General features: G+C 40.2%; 1 protein-coding gene across 2 annotated transcripts; it reads right to left on the bottom strand.

Annotated features, from left to right (window-relative positions):
• Positions 1-11439: 11439 nt before the first annotated feature.
• LOC127682608 (guanylate-binding protein 1-like) lies at positions 11440-18876 on the bottom strand. Of its 2 annotated transcripts, none has more exons than XM_052179056.1 (9): positions 18687-18876; positions 17449-17576; positions 16858-16967; positions 16349-16574; positions 15374-15593; positions 13796-14076; positions 12997-13209; positions 12227-12329; positions 11440-11609 (listed from the first exon to the last, which is right to left on the bottom strand). In XM_052179056.1, exons 1-9 carry the CDS (start codon positions 18874-18876, stop codon positions 11440-11442), a joined length of 1641 nt encoding a protein of 546 aa, XP_052035016.1. The 2 variants fall into 2 exon arrangements, with proteins under 2 accessions (XP_052035016.1, XP_052035017.1); XM_052179057.1 differs by having other exon boundaries at positions 15374-15622; positions 16378-16574.
• Between the last annotated feature and the right edge of the window lie 3546 nt (positions 18877-22422).

Raw genomic sequence — 22422 nt, 5'->3', positions numbered from 1 at the left:
CTGGGCTGCAATGCCACATCTCCAGGTCCTGCAAGAGGCAAGAGGGGCACCTGAGAGGCCTGCTGGGAGGAGTCAGTGTGCTCTGGTGAGTCCAGCAGGACCAGCTGGAGCCTTCAGGTGTCTGATTCAGAATCTGAACAGCCTGGGCCACAGCACCCTGTCTCCAGGCAGTGCAGGAGGTTAGCTGTGCACCAGAGGCCACCTGGGAAGAGGCAGCTTGCACTGGTGCAATGACAAGACCAACTAACACCAGCAAGAACTAGATGGCAAAAGGCAAACACAGGAACATCACTAACAGAAATCAAGGCAATATGGCAGCATCTGAACCCAATTCTCCTGTAACAGCATGTCCTGGATACCACATCACACCAAAAACCAGATTTGGATTTAAGATTACTGGTCATGATGCTGGTACAGGAACACATGAAGGACATACTTAAAGAAATTCAGGAGAAAAGGGATCAAAAGTTAGAAGCCCTTACGGGGGAAACACAAAAATCATTGAAAGAAATTCAGGAGAATACAAAAGCAAATATGGAGGAAACACAAAAATCACTTAAAGAAATACAGGAGAACTTTGGTCAACAGGCTGAGGTCATGAAAGAAGAAAAACAAAAATCTCTTAAAGAATTACAGGAAAACACAAACAAGCAAGTGAAGGAGCTAAGCAAAACCATCCAGGATCTAAAATCAGAAGTAGAAACAACTAAGAAAACTCAAAGGGAGACAACTTTGGAAATAGAAAACCTTGAGACAAAATCAGGGGACATAGATGCAAATATCAACAACAGAATACAAGAGATAGAAGAAAGAATCTCAGATGCTGAAGATACCATAGAAACCATGGACTCAACAGTTAAAGAAAATACAAAATGCAAAAAGCTTGTAACCCAAAATATCCAGGAAATCCAGGACACAATGAGAAGACCAAACCTAAGGATTATAGGCATAGATGAGAGTGAAGATTTACAACTGAAAGGGCCAGCAATATCTTCGACAAAATTATGGAAGAAAACTTCCCTAACCTAAAGAGAGAGATGAACATGAATATACAAGAAGCCTACAGAACTCCAAACAGACTGGACCAGAACAGAAATACTTCCCATCACATAATAATCAAAGCACCAAATGTACTAAAAAAAGAAAGAATATTAAAGGCAGTAAGAGAAAAAGGCCAAGTAACATATAAAGGAAGACCTATCAGAATCACACCAGACATTTCACCTGAGACTATGAAAGCTAGAAGATCCTGGACAGATCTCATGCAGACTCTAAGAGAACACAAATGCCAGCCAAAAACTACTATACCCAGCAAAACTCTCAATCACCATAGATGGAGAAACTAAGATATTCCATGACATAACCAAGTTTACCAAATATCTATCCACAAACCCAGCCCTACAAAGGATAATAGGAGGAAAACACCAATACAAGGAGGGAAACTTCACCCTGGAAAAAGCAAGATAGTAACCTTCTTTCATCAAAGCCAATAGAAGTTAACCAATCAAATTTAAAAAATAACATCAAAAATGACAGGAAGTAATAATCACTATTCCGTAATAGCTCTTAAAATCAATGGACTCAATGCCCTAATAAAAAGACATAGACTAACTGACTGGATATGTAAACAGGACCCTACATTTTGCTGCATACAGGAAACACACCTCAGGGTCAAAGAAAAACATTACCTTAGAGTAAAAGGCTGGAAGACAATTTTACAAGCAAATGGTCTCAGGAAACAAGCTGGAGTAGCCATTCTAATATCAGATAAAATTGACTTTCAACCCAAAGTCATCAAAAGAGACTCTGAGGGACACTTGTTGCTGGTCAAAGGAAAAATACAACAAGAAGAACTCTCAATCCTGAACATCTATGCTCCAAATGCAAGGGCACCCTCATTCATAAAAGAAATTTTATTAAAGCTCAAAGCACACATTGCACCTAACACAATAATTGTGGGTGCCTTCAACACTGCACTTTCCTCAATGGACCAATCAGGAAAACAGAAACTGAACAGGGACACAGTGAAACTAATTGAAGCTTTGGACTAATTATATTTGACAGATATATATAGAACATTGTATCCTAAAGCAAAAGAATATACCTTTTTCTCAGCACCTCATGGTACCTTCTCCAAAATCGACCATATAATTGGTCACAAGACAGACCTCAACAAATATAAGAAGATCAAACTAATCCTGTGCCTCCTATCAGATCACTATGAAGTAAAAGTGGTCTTCAATAGCAACAAAAACAACAGAAAACCCACATACACATGGAAACTGAACAATATTCTACTCAATGATACCTTGGTCAAAGAAGAAATAAAGAAAGAAATTAAAGACCTTTTAGAACTTAATGAAAATGAAGACACAACATAGCCAAATTTATGGGACACAAAGCAGTGCTAAGAGGAAAACTCATAGCCCTGAGTACCTCCAAAAGAAAATGGAGAGAGCATAAACTAACAGCTTAATGACACACCTGAAAGCCCTGGAACAAAAAGAAGCTATTTCAACCAGGAGGAGTAGAAGGCAGGAAATCATCAAACTCAGGGCCAAAATAAATCAACTAGAAACAAAAAGAACCATACAAAGAATCAACAAAACCAGGAGCTGGTTCTTTGAGAAAATCAAGATAGATAAACCCTTAGCCAGACTAACCAAAGGGCACAGAGACAGTATAGAGATTAACAAACTTAGAAATGAAAAGGGAGATATAACAACAGAAACTGAGGAAATTCAAAAAATCATTAGATCCTACTACAAAAGTCTATACTCAACACAACTGGAGAATCTGGAGGAAATGGACAGTTTCCTACACAGATATCCGACACCAAAACTAAATCAGGATCAAATAGATCATCTAAACAGTCCCATAACACCTGAAGAAATAAAAAGGGTCATAGAATGTCTCCCAACCAAAAAAAGTACGGGACCAGATGGCTTCATTGCAGAATTCTATCAGACCTTCATAGAAGACCTAACACCAATACTCTTCAAACTATTCCACAAAAATAGAAACAGAAGGAACTCTACCCAACTCGTTCTATGAAGCCACAATTACGCTGATAACAAAACCACACAAAGAACCAACAAAGAAAGAGAACTTCAGGCCAATTTCCCTTATGAATATTGATGCAAAAATACTTAATAAAATTCTTGCCAACCGAATCCAAGAATACATCAAAACTACCATCCACCATGATCAAGTAGGCTTTATACCAGGGATGCAAGGATGGTTCAGTATAAGGAAATCCATCAGTGCTATCCACTACATAAACAAATTCAAAGAAAAAAAACCATATGTTCATCTCATTAGATGCAGAAAAAGCATTTGACAAAATTCAGCATCCTTTCATACTAAAAGTCTTGGAAAGAACAGGAATTCAAGGCCCATACCGAAACATCGTTAAAGCAATATACATCGAACCGGTAGCCAACATCAAACTAAATGGAGAGAAACTTGAAGCAATCCCACTAAAATCAGGGACTAGACAAGGCTGTCCTCTCTCTCCATGTCTTTTCAATATAGTACTTGAAGTTCTAGCTAGAGCAATAAGACAACATAAGGAGGTCAAGGGGATACAAATTGGAAAGGAAGAAGTCAAATTATCACTACTTACAGATGACATGATAGTCTACTTCAGTGACACGAAAACCTCCACCAGAGAACTCCTACAGCTGATAAACAACTTCAGCAAAGTGGCTGGTTATAATATCAACTCAAGCAAATCAGTAGCCTTCCTATACTCAAAGGATAAGCAGGCTGAGAAAGAAATTAGGGAAATGACACCCTTCAAAATAGCCACAAACAATATAAAGTATCTTGGTGTGACTCTAACCAAAAAAGTGAAAGATCTATATGACAAGAACTTCAGGTCTCTGAAGAAGGAAATTGAAAAAGACCTCAGAAAATGGAAATATCTGCCATGCTCAGGGATCGGCAGGATTAATATAGTTGAAATGGCCATCTTGCCAAAAGTGATATACAGATTCAACGCAATCCGCATCAAAATTCCAACTCAGTTCTTCACAGAGTTAGAAAAAGCAATTCTCAAATTCATCTAGAATAACAAAACACCCAGGATAGCTAAAACTATTCTCAACAACAAAAGAAATTCTGGGGGAATCAGTATCCCTGACTTCAAGCAATACTACAGAGCAATAGTGTTAAAAACTGCATGGTATTGGCACAGTGACAGGCAAGTGGGCCAATGGAATAGAACTGAAGATCCAGAAATGAATCCACACACCTATGGTCACTTGATCTTTGACAAAGGAGCCAAAAACATCCAGTGGAAAAAAGATAGCCTTTTCAACAAATGGTGCTGGTTCAATTGGAGGTCAGCATGCAGAAGAATGCGAATTGATCCATTCTTATCTCCATGTACTAAACTTCACTCCAAGTGGATCAAGGACCTCCATGTAAAACCAGACACACTGAAACTAATAGAAAAGAAACTGGGGAAGACCCTTGAGGACATGGGCACAGGGGGAAAGTTCCTGAACAGATCACCAATAGCTTATGCTCTAAGATCAATTATTGACAAATGGGACCTCATAAAATTACAAAGTTTCTGTAAGGCAAAGGACACTGTTAAAAGGACAAAACGGCAACCATCAAATTGGGAAAGGATAATCACAAACCCTACATCTGATAGAGGGCTAATATCCAATATATACAAAGAACTCAAGAAGTTACACCCCAGGGAACCAAATAACCCTATTAAAAAATGGGCTACAAATCTAAACAAAGAATTTGCACCTGAAGAAATTCAGATAGCCGAGAGGCACCTTAAGAAGTGCTCAACATCATTAGTCATTAGCGAAATGCAGATCAAAACAACCCTGAAATTTCACCTTACACCAGTCAGAATGGCTAAGGTCAAAAATTCAGGAGACAGCAGGTGTTGGTGAGGATGTGGAGAAAGAGGAACACTCCTCCACCGCTGGTGGGGCTGTAAGATGGTACAACCACTTTGGAAATCAGTCTGGAGGTTCCTCAGAAAACTGGACATGAGACTTCCAGAGGACCCTGCTATACCTCTCCTGGGCATATACCCAAAGGATCCCCCGGCATGCAGTGAGGACACATGCTCCACTATGTTCATAGCAGCCTTATTTATAATAGCCAGAAACTGGAATGAACCCAGATGTCCCTCAATAGAGGAATGAATATAGAAAATGTGGCACATTTACACAATGGAATACTACTCTGCAATTAAAAACAATGAATTCATGAAATTCTTAGGCAAATGCTTGGAACTGGAAAATATCATCCTAAATGAGGTAACTCAATCACAAAAGAATATACATGGAATGCAATCTCTGATAAGTGGATATTAATTAGTCCAGAAGCTCTGAATTCTCAAGGCATAATTAGCATATCAAATGATACCCAAGAAGAGAGAAAAAGAGTGTCCTGGTTCTGAAAAGAGTTGATTCAGCATTATAGGGGAGTAAGAGGATAGGGAAATTGAAGGGGGATGATTGGGAAATGGGTGGAGAGACTGATAGGGAGAGGGGAACTGGGAAAGGGGAAAGCATTTGAAATGTAAACAAAGAATATAGATAAGAAAAAAAAGAAAACAATTAGTGTCCTATAGGCCCATTTAAAGATGCCTAACTATTCTAGTTTTGGCTACTGGTCACTGGTCAATCATCAAAGGATCCATTTACTTTAATATACATAAATCGTGCTTTCTTTTGGAATCCTTCATTTAGGATTTGATCAGAAATGAAATTTCTATAAACTTCAACCTTTTGTATTCTCTCACAATCAGTAAAGAAAGATGGAACAAAAAATAGTTCCATTTATAAGCTTAAGTTATCATTATTGTTTTCCCCCTAGTTGGTTGTCTATGGCCACTTCAGGTAATCATAATCATATGTTGGACTTCAAATTTTACTATTATAGAATTGAATACATCTACCTACTCACATCTTAGGCAACACAGGAATGAATTTTGAAAATCTAAAGGCTGGAGAGATTGCTCAGCAGTTAAAAGCACCAATTGTTCTTCTGAAGGTCCCGAGTTCAAATCTCAGCAACCACATGAGGGCTCACAACCATCTGTACATCTATAGTGTGCTTACTCACATACATAAAATAAATAAATCTTTTGGGAAAAGAAAGAAAGAAAGAAAGAAAGAAAGAAAGAAAGAAAGAAAGAAAGAAAGAAAGAAAGAAAGAAAGAAAGAAAGAAAGAAAGAAAGAAAGGAAGGAAGGAAGGAAGGAAGGAAGGAAGGAAGGAAGGAAGGAAGGAAGGAAGGAAGGAAGAAAGAAAATCTAAGTAAGACAATGAATCTTCATCTAAGAAATTTAGTCAGGGGTGGGGGATGCATGGATCACACAGTAACTTGTCTTCCACACAAGTGTGAAGACATGAGCTGGAATTTAGAGCACATATGTAAAACTGAGGTACAGCACTGTTCTGTAGAACCAGACTGGGGAGACAGATATAGGCAGATCACTGTAACACATTGGTCAGTCAGGATAGCCCTATTGGTGAGCTCCAAGTTCAGTGAGAGACCCTGTCTCAAAAACCGGTGGAGAATGATGGATGTTTGGTGATGGTTTTGTGATTGTGCATTCGGATACTGATTTCTATGCCAAGCACTCTGGAAGATGGCATGTTCAAGTATGTCCAGTCTCAGTGTTAATTAAAAATGGTTTCTCCTCACCTATTATTGGTTAATAGAGTGCTTATTACCCAGTAGCTCAGCAGGAGAAGAGAATAGGGCAGGGCTTCTGGTCCCTGTCAGGGAGTCTCAGAGAGAGGTGGAAGAGTAGAGAGAGAAGAGAGAAGAGAAGGACCATGAGGAACAGTGGATAGTGTAGGGAGACTATGAGAAGAGGAACCAGGAGGATTTACCATGGGGTAGTAATGATAGAGGAGGCAGGAGAACACACATGGACCAGAGTGTGCCAGGGTAAGACCACAAGGCAAGTAAAGGGGATTTTTGCTAAACACTCTCATAGGAACAAACTCATACCAGATAAAATAAAACAACTACCATTGTGTATTCCACTAAGGTTTGCTTTGTTTTAGTTTTTGGTTTGTCTTTTTGGTTTTTTTTTTTTTTAATTTTGTTTGCTTCAGGTTTTTTGTTGGTGGTGTTTTATTTTGTTTTGTTTTGTTTTTTGTTTTGTTTGTTTTTGAGCCTGTGTAGGTTTTAAATTCTCTATGTCACTGAGGATAACTTTAAACTTTTGGTGCTCCTGCCTCCACTTCCCAACGTACTAAGATTGTGTATTTTTCATCTTATATGAACTTGTGTTTCTTTCTTTTATACAATAGTTTTATAGAGTCTTAAGAAAGAAACAAAGTTAAATCATAAATAGCATCTTTTGGGTATATTCCCAAAAGTGGTAAAGCTGGTTCTTCAGGTAGATCTATTTCCAATTTTCTGAAGAACCTCCAGATTTTCAGAGGGGTTTTACTAGTTTGCAATTCCACCAGCAACAGAGGAGTGTTCCTCTTTCTCCACATCCTCTCCAACCATGTGTTGTCACCTGTGGTTTTGATCTTAGTCATTCTGATTGGTGTAAGGTGGAATCTCAGGGTCATTTTGATTTGAATTTCTCTGATCACTATGAACTTGGAACATTTCTTTTTTTTTAATCTCATCTGTATTGATTTTCTCAATCAGAATGTGTTTAGGCACTGTTATTTCCATTCATAAGCCTTGCTGAGTTACAAGACCTAGGGAGTACCTTGTTCTTGGTACTTTGGAAAACAAGCCACATGGAGAAATCCTGTCAAGTTGTTTTTTTAAGGTACTTCTCAGCCATTCAAGATTCCTCAGTTTTGAAATTTTGGTTTGGTTATATACCCCATTTTTTGATTCGGTTGTTTGGTTTTTTAGTGATTAGTTTCTTGAGTTCTTTATATATTTTTGGATATTAGCCCTCTATCGGATGTGGGGTTAATGAAGTTTTTTTTCCCATTCTGTAGGCGGCTGATTTGTCTTATTGACTTTGTCTGTTGCCTTACAGAAGCTTTCCAGTTTCATGAGGTCCACATTTATCAATTCTTGATCTTAGAGCATGAACCATTGGAGTTCTGTTTAGGAACTTTTCCCCTGTGCCAATGAGTTCAAGGTTCTTTTCCACTTTCTTTTCTATTCAATTCAGTGTATCTGGCTTTATGTTGAGGTCCATGATCCATTTGGACTCCGAGCCTTGTGAAAGGTGACAAATATGGGTCTATTTCCACTTTTCTACAGACAGCCAGTTAGACCAAGTACCCACGTGAGGATGGCGCAGTCCCACTTGGGAGGGAGAAAGATGCAATCACAAATGGCAAGGGAGGGAGGGAGGGAGGGAGGGACAGAAGGAAGGAGGGAGAGAAAGAAAGGGAGTAAGGGACCTGGAAGGGAAAGTGGATAGGGGGTAGGGAGTGGGGGAAGAAGGAAACATGATCTAGTATTGGGTGAGGAAAAAGGACTGAAGCCCTGAGGGCCAGCAGAAAGAATGGAACAGGCAACCTCAAGAGATAGGAGATGGGAAGAACCCTCCAGAATGTACCAGAGACATGGGAGGTGAGACACTCTTAGGAATTGAAGGAAGGGACCTTAGATGAAATGACCAACAGAAGGGAGAGGGAACTTATAAAGCCCACCTCCAGCAAGAAGATAGGGTATCAAATGAGGAAGAGGGATCCATCCCACAGTCACAACTCTGACCCATAATTGTGCCTCTCTGAAAGAATTACAGGGATGGAAATGGATAAGAGCCTGAGGAAAAGAAGGTTCAGCGAAAGACCGAAAGTGTAATCCAGCTCAAGGGGAGATCCCAAGTCCTGACACTATTACTGAGACTATGAAGCACTCACAAAAAGGGGCCGAGCATGACCACACTCCAGAAGACCCAACAAGCAGCTGAAAGACTCAGATGTAATATTTGTATCCAACCAATGAACAGAAGTATCTGAGCCCTGTTGTTGGATTAGGGAAGGTTGAAAGAAGCTGAGGAGAGGGGCAATCGAGTAGGAGGACCAGCAGTCTAATTTAATCAGGACCCTCAAGATCTCTCAAACACTGGACCACCAAACAGGAAACATACAACTGGTGCTGATATGAGGCTCCCAACACACATACAGTAGAGGACTGACAGGTCTGTGCTCATTCAGAGGTGATGCACCTATCCCTCAAGAGACTCGAGGCCAAAGGGAGTTTAGAGGTCATGTGGGGTGAGGGGTAGGGACATCCATGAGGAGACTTGGAGGGGAGGGGAGTAGGTATGGGGTGTGGAACAGTCAGAGGTGGATGAGGGGTGGGGGAATAAAATATGGAGTGTAAAAAATTAATTAATCAATCAATTAATTAATTAATTAATAATAAAATCATAAAGAGCATAGGTGGCAAAATATAACAGGATGCAGTGTGACATCACTGCACATTGAAAACTTCATTACCAGACATGGGCAACAGATGATCAAACAGGCATTTTAAAGTAAGTAGCATAAGGAAGCAGGCTGGGTCAGCCTTTAAGCATCATCAAATTTCATGGTAAACAGAAATAGAGAGAACAGGAGACTGGATAGATGACTCAGATGTAAAGAGTGTGTTACAGACTGGAATTCAGTTTCAAGCATCCAGTTTATGTGCTCACAAGCACCTATAACTCTAGCTCCAGATGATCTGACCCCCTTTGTGGACCTCTGCAGATACTACATGCACACAAGCAAATAAACACACACATACACACACACACACACACACACATACACACACAATTTCTTTTTTTGATGAAGAGAACACAGACAGATGTCAAGACCTACATGAGAGGAACAAAAAAATGGAACTCATGAAATGCAGCATTAAGAGGCAGATCCCCAAGGACTATATGGCCTGAGAACTTCATGCTGTTGTAGTTTCTCTTTGCTTGATGCTTTTATATTACATCTCATAACCTATGAGCTATGTCAAAACTCTAAGGGCTTCAAGCTCCTCACTGGGCAATTTTATTGGCACTTACAGTTATAGTGATTGATCTTTTTCAAGCATTGCTGCTGGAGAAAATTAAGGATTTATCCACCACCCTCAGAAAGAATTTAGAGATGTCGATTGCTAGCAAAGGCCACCACTTTAGAAAGAATTTGGAGATGTAAATTATTATTAGAGTTAGGTTAAGATTCTTTTTTATTTTTGTCAGTATATCTGATATAGAATGTCTTAGAGAGAAATTTGAAGATCAGAAAGGCATATTCTTCATTTTTTATGTGTCCGGAAATTTTTTAAGGTCAGGAAACAAAAATAATGGTAGCCTAAGTAGCTCTTGCTGATATGACTCTTTCTCATGATGCTGCATTAGTATTCAAGGTGACAATAGATTTCCTCTTTAGATTTATGATTCTTTTGATATTTTTATGAGGTTAGTTTTCTTTTAGTGCCAAGTTTACTTTTTATTAAAGATTACAGTACATTACGAACAACTTCCCCACCCGTGAATTACAAAACTCAGAGCTTTCACAAAGTTTTTGTAAACTTTCACCTTTGTAAAAACTGAATAAAGTTTTTACAGTGAAAGGTGTGCAGTCATTGTTTTTCACATACAGTTAGGCAGGTAATCTCAGGGTAGCACGGATTACTCACAAAAGGTACTCTAAAGAGTTGTGTCTGAGGGACTCTGTCCTACCAATGTAATATCATGTAAGCCAACATAGACGGAAATGAACACACTGCAGACAGGCCTCCTTCTTGGCTGTTCTCACTGTATATGCTGTTGTCTTGCCTTGCTTTCTAAGCAGTCAGAAGTATGTAGGATCTGTCCACACTGCAAGGAGAGGTGAATCCAGCATTCTTTCTCTGCAAATCGCAGCCTGCAATTAATGAGAAAATTGTCTTGCTTGCTTACATTGTGTCGATCTACAGCAAGGTCGCTTAGTTACAGATGTATGTAAGTTCTTGGGAATTATTAGGTTCTTTTTCTTAACCTGTAATATGTAAATGTCTTTCATGTAAAGGTGTTCAAAACATTCTGAGGTTTTTCTATAATCACTCACTAAAAAAAAAAAAGAGAGAGAGAGAAGAATGTAGTCATATTGTAATTTCTATGCTGCTTGAAAGATTTTTCTGGGCTATATAAGCTGTGGGGAGGGGGGGAAATACGGTTGCTGGAGCTATGCTCATTGGAGCTTTGCTCCAAACACCCAATGTGTGAATGTGTGTATGTATGTTTGTATGTGTTTGTATGTGTATGTGTGAAGTTGTTCGAGCTTGCTTGTTGGAGCCTTGCTTCATTCACCAAGCGTGAGTATGTGTGTGTTCCCTCACCCCTTTCACTGGGCAGAGAGAATCAAGCTGTGTTCCCTCAGAAAAAGTCGCCTGGATGATTAATCACCAGTTCTACGTCTTGCCTCAGTTTACCCTAAATGCTGATGCTGGTCTTTGATGGACAGTGATACAATTAAATTGTGTTCTCAGTGGCCCTCTATTGCTCCTCCCTCAGCTGGACCTGATTTTTCTCCATCTTCTCAGTCAACTCTTTCACATGCTCCATGTAAAACTTCTCCTTTTCTTTCAACAACTGGTCACTCTGTTTTTTTATTTCCTCCAGTATTTTGGTTGTAGCCTGTGCGGATTCAGCTTTCACATGCTCCACTGTGAAGGAAAGTAAGAAGGAAGGTGAAAATGTTACTCTCTTCTTCCTCACATGCTTCACTCTTACTGATGATGTCATCATGTTAGCCATGTCTGATGTCAGGTAATAAAATGTAATGGTTGTTTTAGCTTTGGTTTAGGATCCCAGGTGTACTGACTGGTTTTGTGCATCAACATGACACAGACTGGAGTTATCACAGAGAAAGGAGCTTCAGTTGAGGAAATGCCTCCATGAGATCCATCTGTAAGGCATTTTCTCAATTAGTGATCAAGGGAAGAGGGCCCCTTGTGGGTGGTGCCATTCCTGGGCTGGTATTCTTGGGTTCTATAAGAAAGCCAGCTGAGCGAGCCAGGAGGATGCAAGCCAGTAAGTAACATCTCTCCATAGCCTCTGCATCAGCTCCTGCTTCCTGACCAGCTTGAGTTCCAGTCCTGACTTCCTTTGGTGATGAATAGCTCTGTGGAAGTGTAAGCTCAATAAACCCTTTTCTCCCCAACTTGTTTCTTGGTCATGATGTTTGTGTAAGAATAGAAACCCTGACTAAGACACCAGGTTTACAATGATTTAAACATTTCACAACTTTTAAGGGTATGCCGTCCTTTAAATTGTACCCTACCTTCAATCTCCTTTGCCTTTTCTCTCAGAATCTGGTCTGTCTGTAGAATTGCATCAGCCAAATCCTCCTTGGACTGCAAAAATTTCTGCAGAGTTTCTTCAGCCTTTGAGTTCAGAGAACATGAAGTCAACAGCAGGAATGACTACAAAATTTGTGCTACCTCTCTACCCAACTTTCTTCTAAATGCAACAGTCAAAGAAACAGGCACTAGTCCACAATGACCCCAGGAAGGAATGCCTTTTATGGGAGTCCTCAGTTGGACAACAAAGACTGTCTTTTTAGGTGGAGGGCTCTAACTTTGGAGTAAATGGTGCTGTGGACATAGATGTGTAAGTTTGCTGAAGACATAAGCCCTCATGGAGAACAAAGAGATCAGAGTGAATGAGAGGAAGGAAGCATGGGGTTGGGAAAGATGATGGACAGAGAGACATGGGACAGTATTATTTAAGGATAATGTGAAGCCCAAACTGATGAATTATAAGTTTTGTTAAAGGGGTTGTCACTGAGTCCTTTGCATCAAAAAGAATCTAGGTGAAACAGAGGGTGACAGTCACACTGGTGGCTAAGATGGTCAGTTTGAGCTCAATTGTTAAGTTAGTGCACTGTTTCTGATGGTGAGCAGGAAATATCCAGTATGATGACCTTCCTGTATGGGATACATGAGGGCAGTGTGCCTGGAGTGCAAGCACTTCAAGTGCAAACAAGTGCAAACAGAAGTTCTCCCAGTCTGATGGTAAGTATCTTCCCAGAAAACACATAATTCTGGTTACCAGAACCCCCTTCTTTGGTTTCTCATAGTAATTTTTCTTCAACTCCTTTATCCTTCTTTTAAAAGCGCAGTATCCCCCCGGTTTAGAATAAGTCCCCTGTTTTACATCTTCTTCTATTGGACTGAAAAGATCCTGAAGCACAGCTGAGCAGTGATTTGAGGATGCCTGCAGATTCTTCTTACAGAATTCCTCTTGCTTTGTTTCCAACTTAGTCTTTAGTGAAAAAGGAAAAGAAACCAGAGTTTAGAATTTGGGCGAGCATTTCTCAAAAGAAAAGTAAGTTCCAAACCAAAAAGAACAAAGGAAAACATAATCACTGACTGTAACTGTATCACTTCCTCTGATGACAGCTTTTTGCCATCATCATCCTTGTTGCTTGTCAGTGACTTCAGAGCAGAGATTTACATCTTTACATGTAAACTAATTTTTCAGCTTGGGCCAAAGATAGTCCAAAGAATCAACAAGACTCAACATTAATTTGCCTCAAAGGCTAAAATTCCTTTGGATTGAATATTAGATCAGGCTACTACCTCTGGGTATATAATTTGATCAGACATGCAAATCACTTCTCTGTTACTAATTCAGTGAACGGGAATATTACTAACTTATTCATGAAAGCAGAAATGTTTTAAAACTTTGAGCATATGATAACCCATTTTCCTATTGATTATGATTTTAATAGGTAGCTGTTACTATTTTAAAATCCAGCAACAGTTGCACCTTCAAGCACCCATTTCATTTTTTCATAGAATTTGGCCTTTCTAATTCTGCATCCAGGCAAACTTGAGAGAAAAATTACCCCTAATTCCTTTAGAAACAGTTGATTAAAATTTTTGAAGGAATTTTCCATGAAGATCTTGATGGCTTCTTTCTCACAGGTCCTGTGCAGGTCCAGCAGCTCCTGGAGGGTCTCTGTGGGCACCTGCACCCTCTGGCTCATCTGCTGGTCATAGTGAACAATGGCCTTTTGCACTGCTGCTGAGTTTTCTATCTGGGCCAAAGCCAAGACAGCACTCTCCATGCAGGGCAGAGACCCATTGTTGATGGTGTTCACGCAGGTTATCACCAAATTCTTTAGTCCTACAACCAGGAAACAGGTAATAATATTTGCTACAGATGGATGGAGACAAGTCTATTCTGTGAAATTCTAGATATGTCAGTCATTGATGACATAAAGCATCAGTGTCCTTAGCATCGTTTAGAAGAATGATAAATGTATGCATCCCAGCCTCTGTCTCAAATTGATGGAATTAGACATTCCTCTTAGCAAGATCCTCTCATGAGGAGTCTGCAACTCCAAAGGGTAAGAATGCTGGATGGAGATTACATGGGCCTGTGTCTATGGAATGTTTGCATCCATTTCAACATAAAGACCATGAGAACAGGCTCCACACCTCTGTCATGGCTGTCTGTGTAACCAATGCTGTCCATGTAAGCATCATTCCCATTTGGGAACAAAACATGGTCTCTATCTTAGTCAAGGTTTCTATTCCTGCACAAACATCATGACCAAGAAGCAAGTTGTGGAGGAAAGGGTTTATTGAGCTTACACTTACACTTCCTTTAGTTCATCACTAAAGGAAGTCAGGACTGGAACTCAAGCAGGTCGGGAAGCAGGAGTTGATGCAGAGGCCATGGAGGGGTGTTTCTTACTGGCTTGCTTCCCCTGGCTTGCTCAGCCTGCTCTCTTAGAGAACCCAAGATCACCAGCCCAAAGGTGGTAGCACCCACAAGGGGCCCTCCCCACTTGATCACTAATTGAGAAAATGCCCCATAGCTGGATCTCATGGAGGCACTTCCCCAACTGAAGCTCCTTTTTCTGTGATAACTCCAGCCTGTGTCAAGTTGACACACAAAACTAACCAATACAGTCTCCCAGTCAAAACTTCTCTATCAGAATGATTAGAATAAGTAGCATTGCCCAACAGAATGCTCTGTGTATGCTAACATGACAATAACTAGATCCATGTAGAATTTTTGTACCAACATTTAAAATTTTATTAGACATTTTCTTTATTTACATTTCTAATGTTATTGCCTTTCCTGGTTTCCCCTCTGAAAACCCATTATTCCATCCTCCCTCCCCCTGCTCACTAACCCACCCACTCCTGCTTCCCTGCCCTGGCATTGTTTAGTGACTATCCATTTGGTGAATTTAGGGCCAGTTTGCTAGGGTAATTTGATTTTTTTTCTTTTGCCCCTTTTCTCTGGTACCATCAAGAAAATATGATAAACAAAATTGATTATAAATTATGATATCATCTACAGTTTAGCACTACAGTGGTGATAGACTGGTTCTTCAAAGCTGAAGTAGGTCGTTGCTGTCTCATGATACTGTGGCCTATATAGTTAGCAGACAGACTGTGAAAGGACTCACGTGGTCCATTGACCTCGAGGCCTCCTGAAATCGTTTTCACCTTGGAAGACCTGAACACATAGGAACAGAACTCTGCCACTTGTACCACAAAATCAGAATCCAGGTCTTGATTCTGAAGTGATTCCAGCTGCCCAAGCTTCTTCCCAGGTGCTGGGCGCTCAAAGACAAAGCATTTCTTTGTTGGGAAGAACTTCTGGATACAGAGCCGAGGCAAATTAAACTGTTTTTCTTTTTCTTTTTGTCTAGTACCTAGATGGAGCAAAAAAACAAACAAACAAAAACCAAAACAAAAAACAAAAACAAACAAAAAACAGTATTTTCAGCCAGATGCTACAAGGTGAAGATATATCCTATAATTTGATCGTGTGAGCTCTTGTAATCCTGGACCGCTGAAAGCTGAGGTAGGAGGATTATAATTTGAGGCCATCCTGGGTCACATTGTGAGTCCCTAAAAACACAAAACAAGAAGAGAGAATGGGACAGGGGATGGGGTGGTATCTGCTTTAATCATTTACGGTCTTAGAAAATTATCAATGCACTGGTAGCTTCTATTGTAAGGATTCAACTCACTTAATGTAGCAGGATTGTGTGCAGAGACATGTAAGGCCACATGCACAGTATCATGTGATTGCTACAGACTTCTGAGAGTTGAGCAGTTGTGTGAGCCACACAATTCCCACAGTTGGACAAGGATACTGGTAACAATTCAGTCTTTTTTCTCCTAATATAACTTCATTGTGCACAAATCTGAAGCAAGTAGTACAAATTTGAGGGAGAAGTGGAAGGCAAATAAATTTGTTCATAGAACAAAAGTGAAAATGCTTCACTCAATCTGGTGTCCTATATACATTAACCGCCAATTCTTAGGAGTACCTAGCTAGAAGAAGTAAGAATTCTGGGTATAAGAAAATGATGTATAGAAGCTGAAATCTCTTGTTTTGTTTTGTTTTGTTTTTGTTTTATTTATTTTTTGACAATCTCATTTGCCAGGTGTAAGTCTCTACCTTGAAGAAGCATCAAGGAATTCTCTAGGTATTCATCTGCTGAGATAGGTTGCCCATTTACTTTTAGTTCAAGAGAGAAGTCTCTCAGAGTCCACACAAGGTCTGGGAAGAAGCTAACAAACTCATCTGAGTTCCCCATCTCATCCTGGTCACAAGAAGATCTTGTTCTGATTCTGTCTGTCAGCTCTGTCACATAGCTGATCAGCTAGTTAAGGAAAGCCACAGAAACAACTACAGCACCAACCAAATCCCAGAATCTCAGCTCTATGTTAGTACTACTTCATTCTGAACCCCAGCTCAAACTTTCCTTAGCCTTTTTCCTAACCTCAGTATGAACACTGTACATATATATATATATATATATATATATATATATATATATATATATATGAGTTATTTTTATAGTTTATGTTACATCAGCCAAGATCCTAACTCAAAGAGCTACTTCATGAAGGGAAGCCTGAACTTCAGAAAGGATACTGCAGCTGGTTCATGGCCTGTTTGTTGATGGCCCCCAAGCTGTTGTAGATAAAGGTGCTGCTTAGAAGAATAGCCAGGGCAAAGATCCAGCAGTCATTCTGGTTGTCACCCTGGAAATCAGAACACACATTGGTCAGGAGTAGGTTTTGCCCCTCTAGGCTAATCCCCCAAAAGACCAGCATTTCCAGTTTACACCCTCACTAAGACTAGTGTCTCCAGGTTATTCCCCCAACAAACCTGCACCTCCAGGTTACAAGTCCACCCCTTGCCTAACAATCACCAATGCAGAGGGGAGCAGAAATTAAGTTTATGATATGACTCCCAGCCTCAGCCAATTATGCTAAAGGCCACAGTAGCTTTCCAACTAGATGCTTGCACACGTACTCTCTGCTTGCTGCTTACTACAAAGCTTTGCCCCATAGACATTCGGGGATCACCACCATCACCAAAACAGTCCTGCATGAGGCAGAGCATTGGAGGGGCCTGAGCTAGCTTGAATAAAATAAAGACCCTGCTGTGAGTTGCATCAGAGTGGCTCCTGTGTGTGTTCTTGAAGATCATTAACATTTCCCTGACACAACATATTCTTACTTTCTCAACATCTCCCAGGCCTTCAGTGTCAATCAGAACTAGTGTGTGGTCAGGCTTCTGGGGATGAGGCACACACCACATCCAGATGCCCTTGGTTTCAGCCTGCACAGTGGAGCCCAGGGAGAAACCTAAAAATCAGAGAGGAAAGGAGGGATTAGACACTTAGCATCAGAACTTCCAAAAAGTGGTAATAAAATTAGCATAATGGAAGTGGAAAGGGGTTAAATGTGCTTGGAGAAGATCACAGTTCAGGCCTCAGCATCAATAGAGCAGTTGACAACTATAGATCTCCAGTTTCAGGGAACCTTAAGCTCCTCTCTAACAGCAGCGCACTTAGTACACAGACAGAATATTCACACAGGTGAATGTAAAATAAACAAATCTTTCTTGAAAAATTCAACACAAGCAAGTCAAGAGAATTAGCTGAAACTAAAGCTAGTACTGATGTCACACTCACAGATACTAATTTTCTGATATGCCGAATGCAACAGTCACAAGGCCTCCAAGTTTACACCAAGGTTCCAAAATGAATGCATAGCAAGGTCAATCTTTCACATGGAACCCCTAATTTACTGTATGTGAGGCTGTAATGGTAAAGCTGAAAAAACCATGAAGATCCCATGTTGTTAGAGATGCCCACTGAGGAAATCTGGAGTCAGTGAGTGCACTGACTAGAGAGCCTACAGAGATCCCTTGTGCCCTTTAAAGAGGAGGACCCTAGAGGTAGGGTCTGCTAGACAGTGTATAGAAGAAACCTACATGCCCTATGTGCTGCGTATGGAGCTACAGCAATTGGGGTTTGTGCTGCTTGAGTTCAGTCTGTAATGGAGTGTTCTTCCCTTCCTATCCTGCTGAACACTGGAAATGGGAATGTTTATTCTGTGATATGCATATTACAGTTTGCATTGAGTCTGAGCTGAGACTTTGGACTTTTAGGTACTATTAGAACTATAAGACTAGCCGGGCAGTGGTGGCACACACCTTTAATCCCAGCACTTGGGAGGCAGAGGCAGATGGATTTCTGAGTTTGAGGCCAGCCTGGTCTACAGAGTGAGTTCCAGGACAGCCAGGGCTACACAGAGAAACCCTGTCTCGAAATACCAAAAACAAACAAACAAAAAAAAACCTATAAGACTATGGGAAATTTTGAAGATGGAGTCCAGGAGTAGAATGCTATGAATCACATGTAAAATATTCACCACGTAAGGGCACAGAACAGCTTTGTTGACTGCACTCACCTGTATTCCTCCCAGCTAGCTTATTCATCAGGTAGGATTTGCCAGTGTGGCAGAGGCCTACAATGGCCACCACCACCACTGGCTGCTGAATAGAAGACAGGATGCTCAGGGCTTCCTGGTTGACTTGCAGTTGCCCTTTCACATTCTCAATGAGGCAGACAGGGCCTGGCATGTTGTCCTCCGAGGCCATGGCGAGGGCCTGTCCCCTCTGTATAGATGGAAAGATAAGACTAGCTAGGTGTAATTATTTTCACTCAGAAGTTAGAAGTTATGCAACTCTCAAAAAACGAAACAGTGCTGTATGTATACATAATTTTAGAATCTTATAGTTTAATTTAAAATTTTCATTTATAATGTAATAGTGTCAACATCTTATTGCTCTCACAACAGAAACATTCCAATTAATTGATAGAAAAACTCCTTATGATTTTACACTAAATGTCAAATAAAATATGTAAATAGACTTAGGGAAATAATGATATTGCAATGACAATTTCCCTGGGCTATCCTTAGCTGCCTTCATATCCATTTCTTCTATCAGAAGGCCTTGAGCAAACTCCCACATGGTGCTATAACTGGACTGCCCCATAATGTCACTCATGAATTTTGAAAGTACTTTGATCCATGAGTTTCTTTTTCCTGTTTCTACAGAAACTTCAAGAAAACTGTCCAGTTTGGACACGGTGTGTTGGGTAAGCTGAGTTTGTGTTCCTGGGCCATCAGTCGTTCATTCTCATCTCTATAGCAGACCTTAGTTCTTATTCCCTGTTTGTTCTCACATCATGACAGTGTTTCCTTGCTTTGTCCTTCACAGAGGTGGGGCTGTTTACCCTGCATCTCATTCTGTTTTCCCTCATGAATATCAGTCACTGGCAGCCTCCTCAGGAAGAGCATGCCTAAGTCAGCTCATCTCCAGCCCTGACCATAGTCATTTAATTGTGCCCATCAGCAGAGACAATATGATCACAGAGAAAGACAATGTCAGTGCATTTCTCACTCCTGGTTAATACATACATAAGCCGTTCACTAAGGCAAAGCAAGACAAAAAGTTACATTTGGAGACTTGCTGTCAGGGGTATAATACCAGTCAGGGGCCCATTTCCAGGATCAGTCTTTTCTAATTACAGCAGTTGTAAAGAAAATGAATTAACCTTTGTGATGATTTGTAAAGGATTATCCCAAGGAGTGGAGCTATTAGGAGGTATATCTATGTTGGAGTAGGTATGTCACTGTAGTTGGGCTTTAGGTGCCTAGAATGAGTCTTTGTAGGGTGTGGTTCTGATGCTCTGATTGGGAATCTGCATGTGAACACTCAAGGTACTATTCACCAATTGGTTCTTGATCTATCATTTATCAGTGAATGGCTATAGGCTGGGCAAAAGAGCCAGAGCTTCCAGGTTTCCACAGGCAGGCTAAGAGAAGGAAAGGAGATTCAGTATGCATTAGAGATAGAAAGAGAGAACCACCAGCCATAAGAGATCTCAGGTAGAGTGCTCATTGGCTGCTTCCCCAACTGGGCCTGGCGTAGCAGGTGGGAGATTAGAACAAAACTAAGCTGAGGGCAGATTTCTGGTGCTGAGCAAGGAGAAGGTAACCAGGAAATTATGTTGAGAACAAATTTAGAGGTGTTGGTCTGGTACTAAAGGTAACTGAGCAAGTAAGCTGGGGGCAGATTTGGAAGTGTTGAGTTGGGAGTGAAGGTAAGGGCCCATTAGCTTTGGGAGACTGAAAAGTGCATAACCATTGAGCTAAAGCATATTAAAAATAAGTGTGTGTGTGTGTGTGTGTGTGTGTGTGTGTGTGTGTGTGTGTGTGTGTGTGTGTTTCATTGGGAGATCCAAAGGAACCTAGGCAGGGGGCTGGCAGTGTGGTCCACCCGGATCTTAAGGCAGGGTAATAGAACTACACACTACAAGTCTTCTGCTAGCTGCCTTTGGAATGAGACATGAAATTCTTAGATCCTCTAGCCCACAGCTGCCTGGATGCTACCAGGCTCCTGCCTTGATGATAATGGACTGAACCTCTGAATCTCTAAGCCAGCCCAAATTAAATATCATCCTTATAAGAGTTGCTTTTGTCTGCATGCTGACCTCCAGCTGAACTATCACCATTTGTTGAAAAGGCTATCTTTTTTCCACTGGATGTTTTCCACTCCTCTGTCAAAGATCAAGTGACCATAGGTGTGTGGATTCATTTCTGGGTATTGAATTCTTTTCCATTGATCCACTTGTCTGTCACTGAGCCAATACCATGCAGTTTTTAACACTATCGCTCTGCAGTATTGTTTGAAGTCTGGGATATTGATTCCCTCAGAAGTTCTTTAACTCTTAAGAATAGTTTTAGCTATCCTGAATTTTTGTTATTCCAGATGAATTTGAGAATTACTCTTTCTAACTCTATGAAGAACTGAGTTGGGATTTTGATGGGGCTTGCATTGAATCTGTAGATTGCTTTTGGCAAAATGGCCATTTTAACTATATCAATCCTGCCAATCCAAGAGCATGGAAGATTTTTCCAATTTCTGAGGTCTTCTTCGATTTCCTTCTTCAGAGACCTTAAGTTCTTGTCATACAGATCTTTTATTTGTTTGGTAGAGTCACACCAAGATACTTTATATTGTTTGTGGCTATTGTGAAGGGTGTAATTTCCCTAACTTTTTTCTCAGCCTGTTTATCCTTTGAGTATAGGAAGGCTACTGATGTGCTTAAGTTGATTTTATAACCATCCACTTTGCTGAAGCTGTTTATCAGCTGTAGGAGTTCTTTGGTGGAGGTTTTTGGGTCACTTAAGTATACTATAATATCATATGCAAATAGTGATAATTTGACTTCTTCCTTTCCAATTTGTAACCCTTTGACCTCCTTATGTTGTCTAATAAATCTAGCTAGAACTTCAAGTACTATACTGAAAAGATATGGAGAGAGAGCCTTGTCTAGGCCCTGATTTTAGTGGGATTGTTTCAAGTTTCTCTCCATTTAGTATGATGTTGGCTACCGGTTTGCTGTATATTGCTTTAACTATGTTTAGGTATGGGACTTGAATTCCTGTTCTTTCCAAGACTTTTAGCATGAAAGGATGCTGAATTTTGTCAAATGCTTTTTCAGCATCTAATGAAATGATGATGTTTTTTTTTTTTTTTGAGTTTGTTTATGTAGTGGGTTGCATTGATGGATTTCCTTATATTGAACCATCTCTGCATTCCTGGGATGAAGCCTACTTGATCATGGTGGGTGATCATTTTGATGTGCTCTTGGATTCAGTTGGCAAAAATTTTATTTAGTATTTTTGCATCAATATTCATAAGGAAAGTTAGGCTGAAGTTCTCTTTCTTTGTTGGATCTTTGTGTGGTTTTGGTATCAGCGTAACTGTGGCTTCATAGAACGAGTTGGGTAGTGTTCCTTTTATTTCTTTTGTGGAATAGTTTGAAGAGTATTGGTGTTAGGTCTTCTTTGAAGGTCTAATAGAATTCTGCACTGAAGCCATCTGGTCCCATGCTTTTTTTGGTTGGGAAACTTTCTATGACCCCAACCCTACATCTGATAGAGGACTAATATCCAATATATAGGAAGAACTCAAGAAATTAGACCCCAGGGAACCAAATAACCCTATTAAAAATGGGGTGTAGATCTAAACAAAGAATTTTCATCTAAAGAAATTCTGATGGACGAGAAGCACCTTAAGAAATGTTCAACATCATTAGTCATTAGGGAAATGCAAATCAAAACAACACTGAGA

This window comes from Apodemus sylvaticus, chromosome 4 (assembly GCF_947179515.1).
Source record: "Apodemus sylvaticus chromosome 4, mApoSyl1.1, whole genome shotgun sequence".
Classification (NCBI taxonomy): Eukaryota; Metazoa; Chordata; class Mammalia; order Rodentia; family Muridae; genus Apodemus; species Apodemus sylvaticus.
Note: the sequence above shows the minus strand (reverse complement) of the source record. Positions and strands in the feature narration are given on the sequence as shown.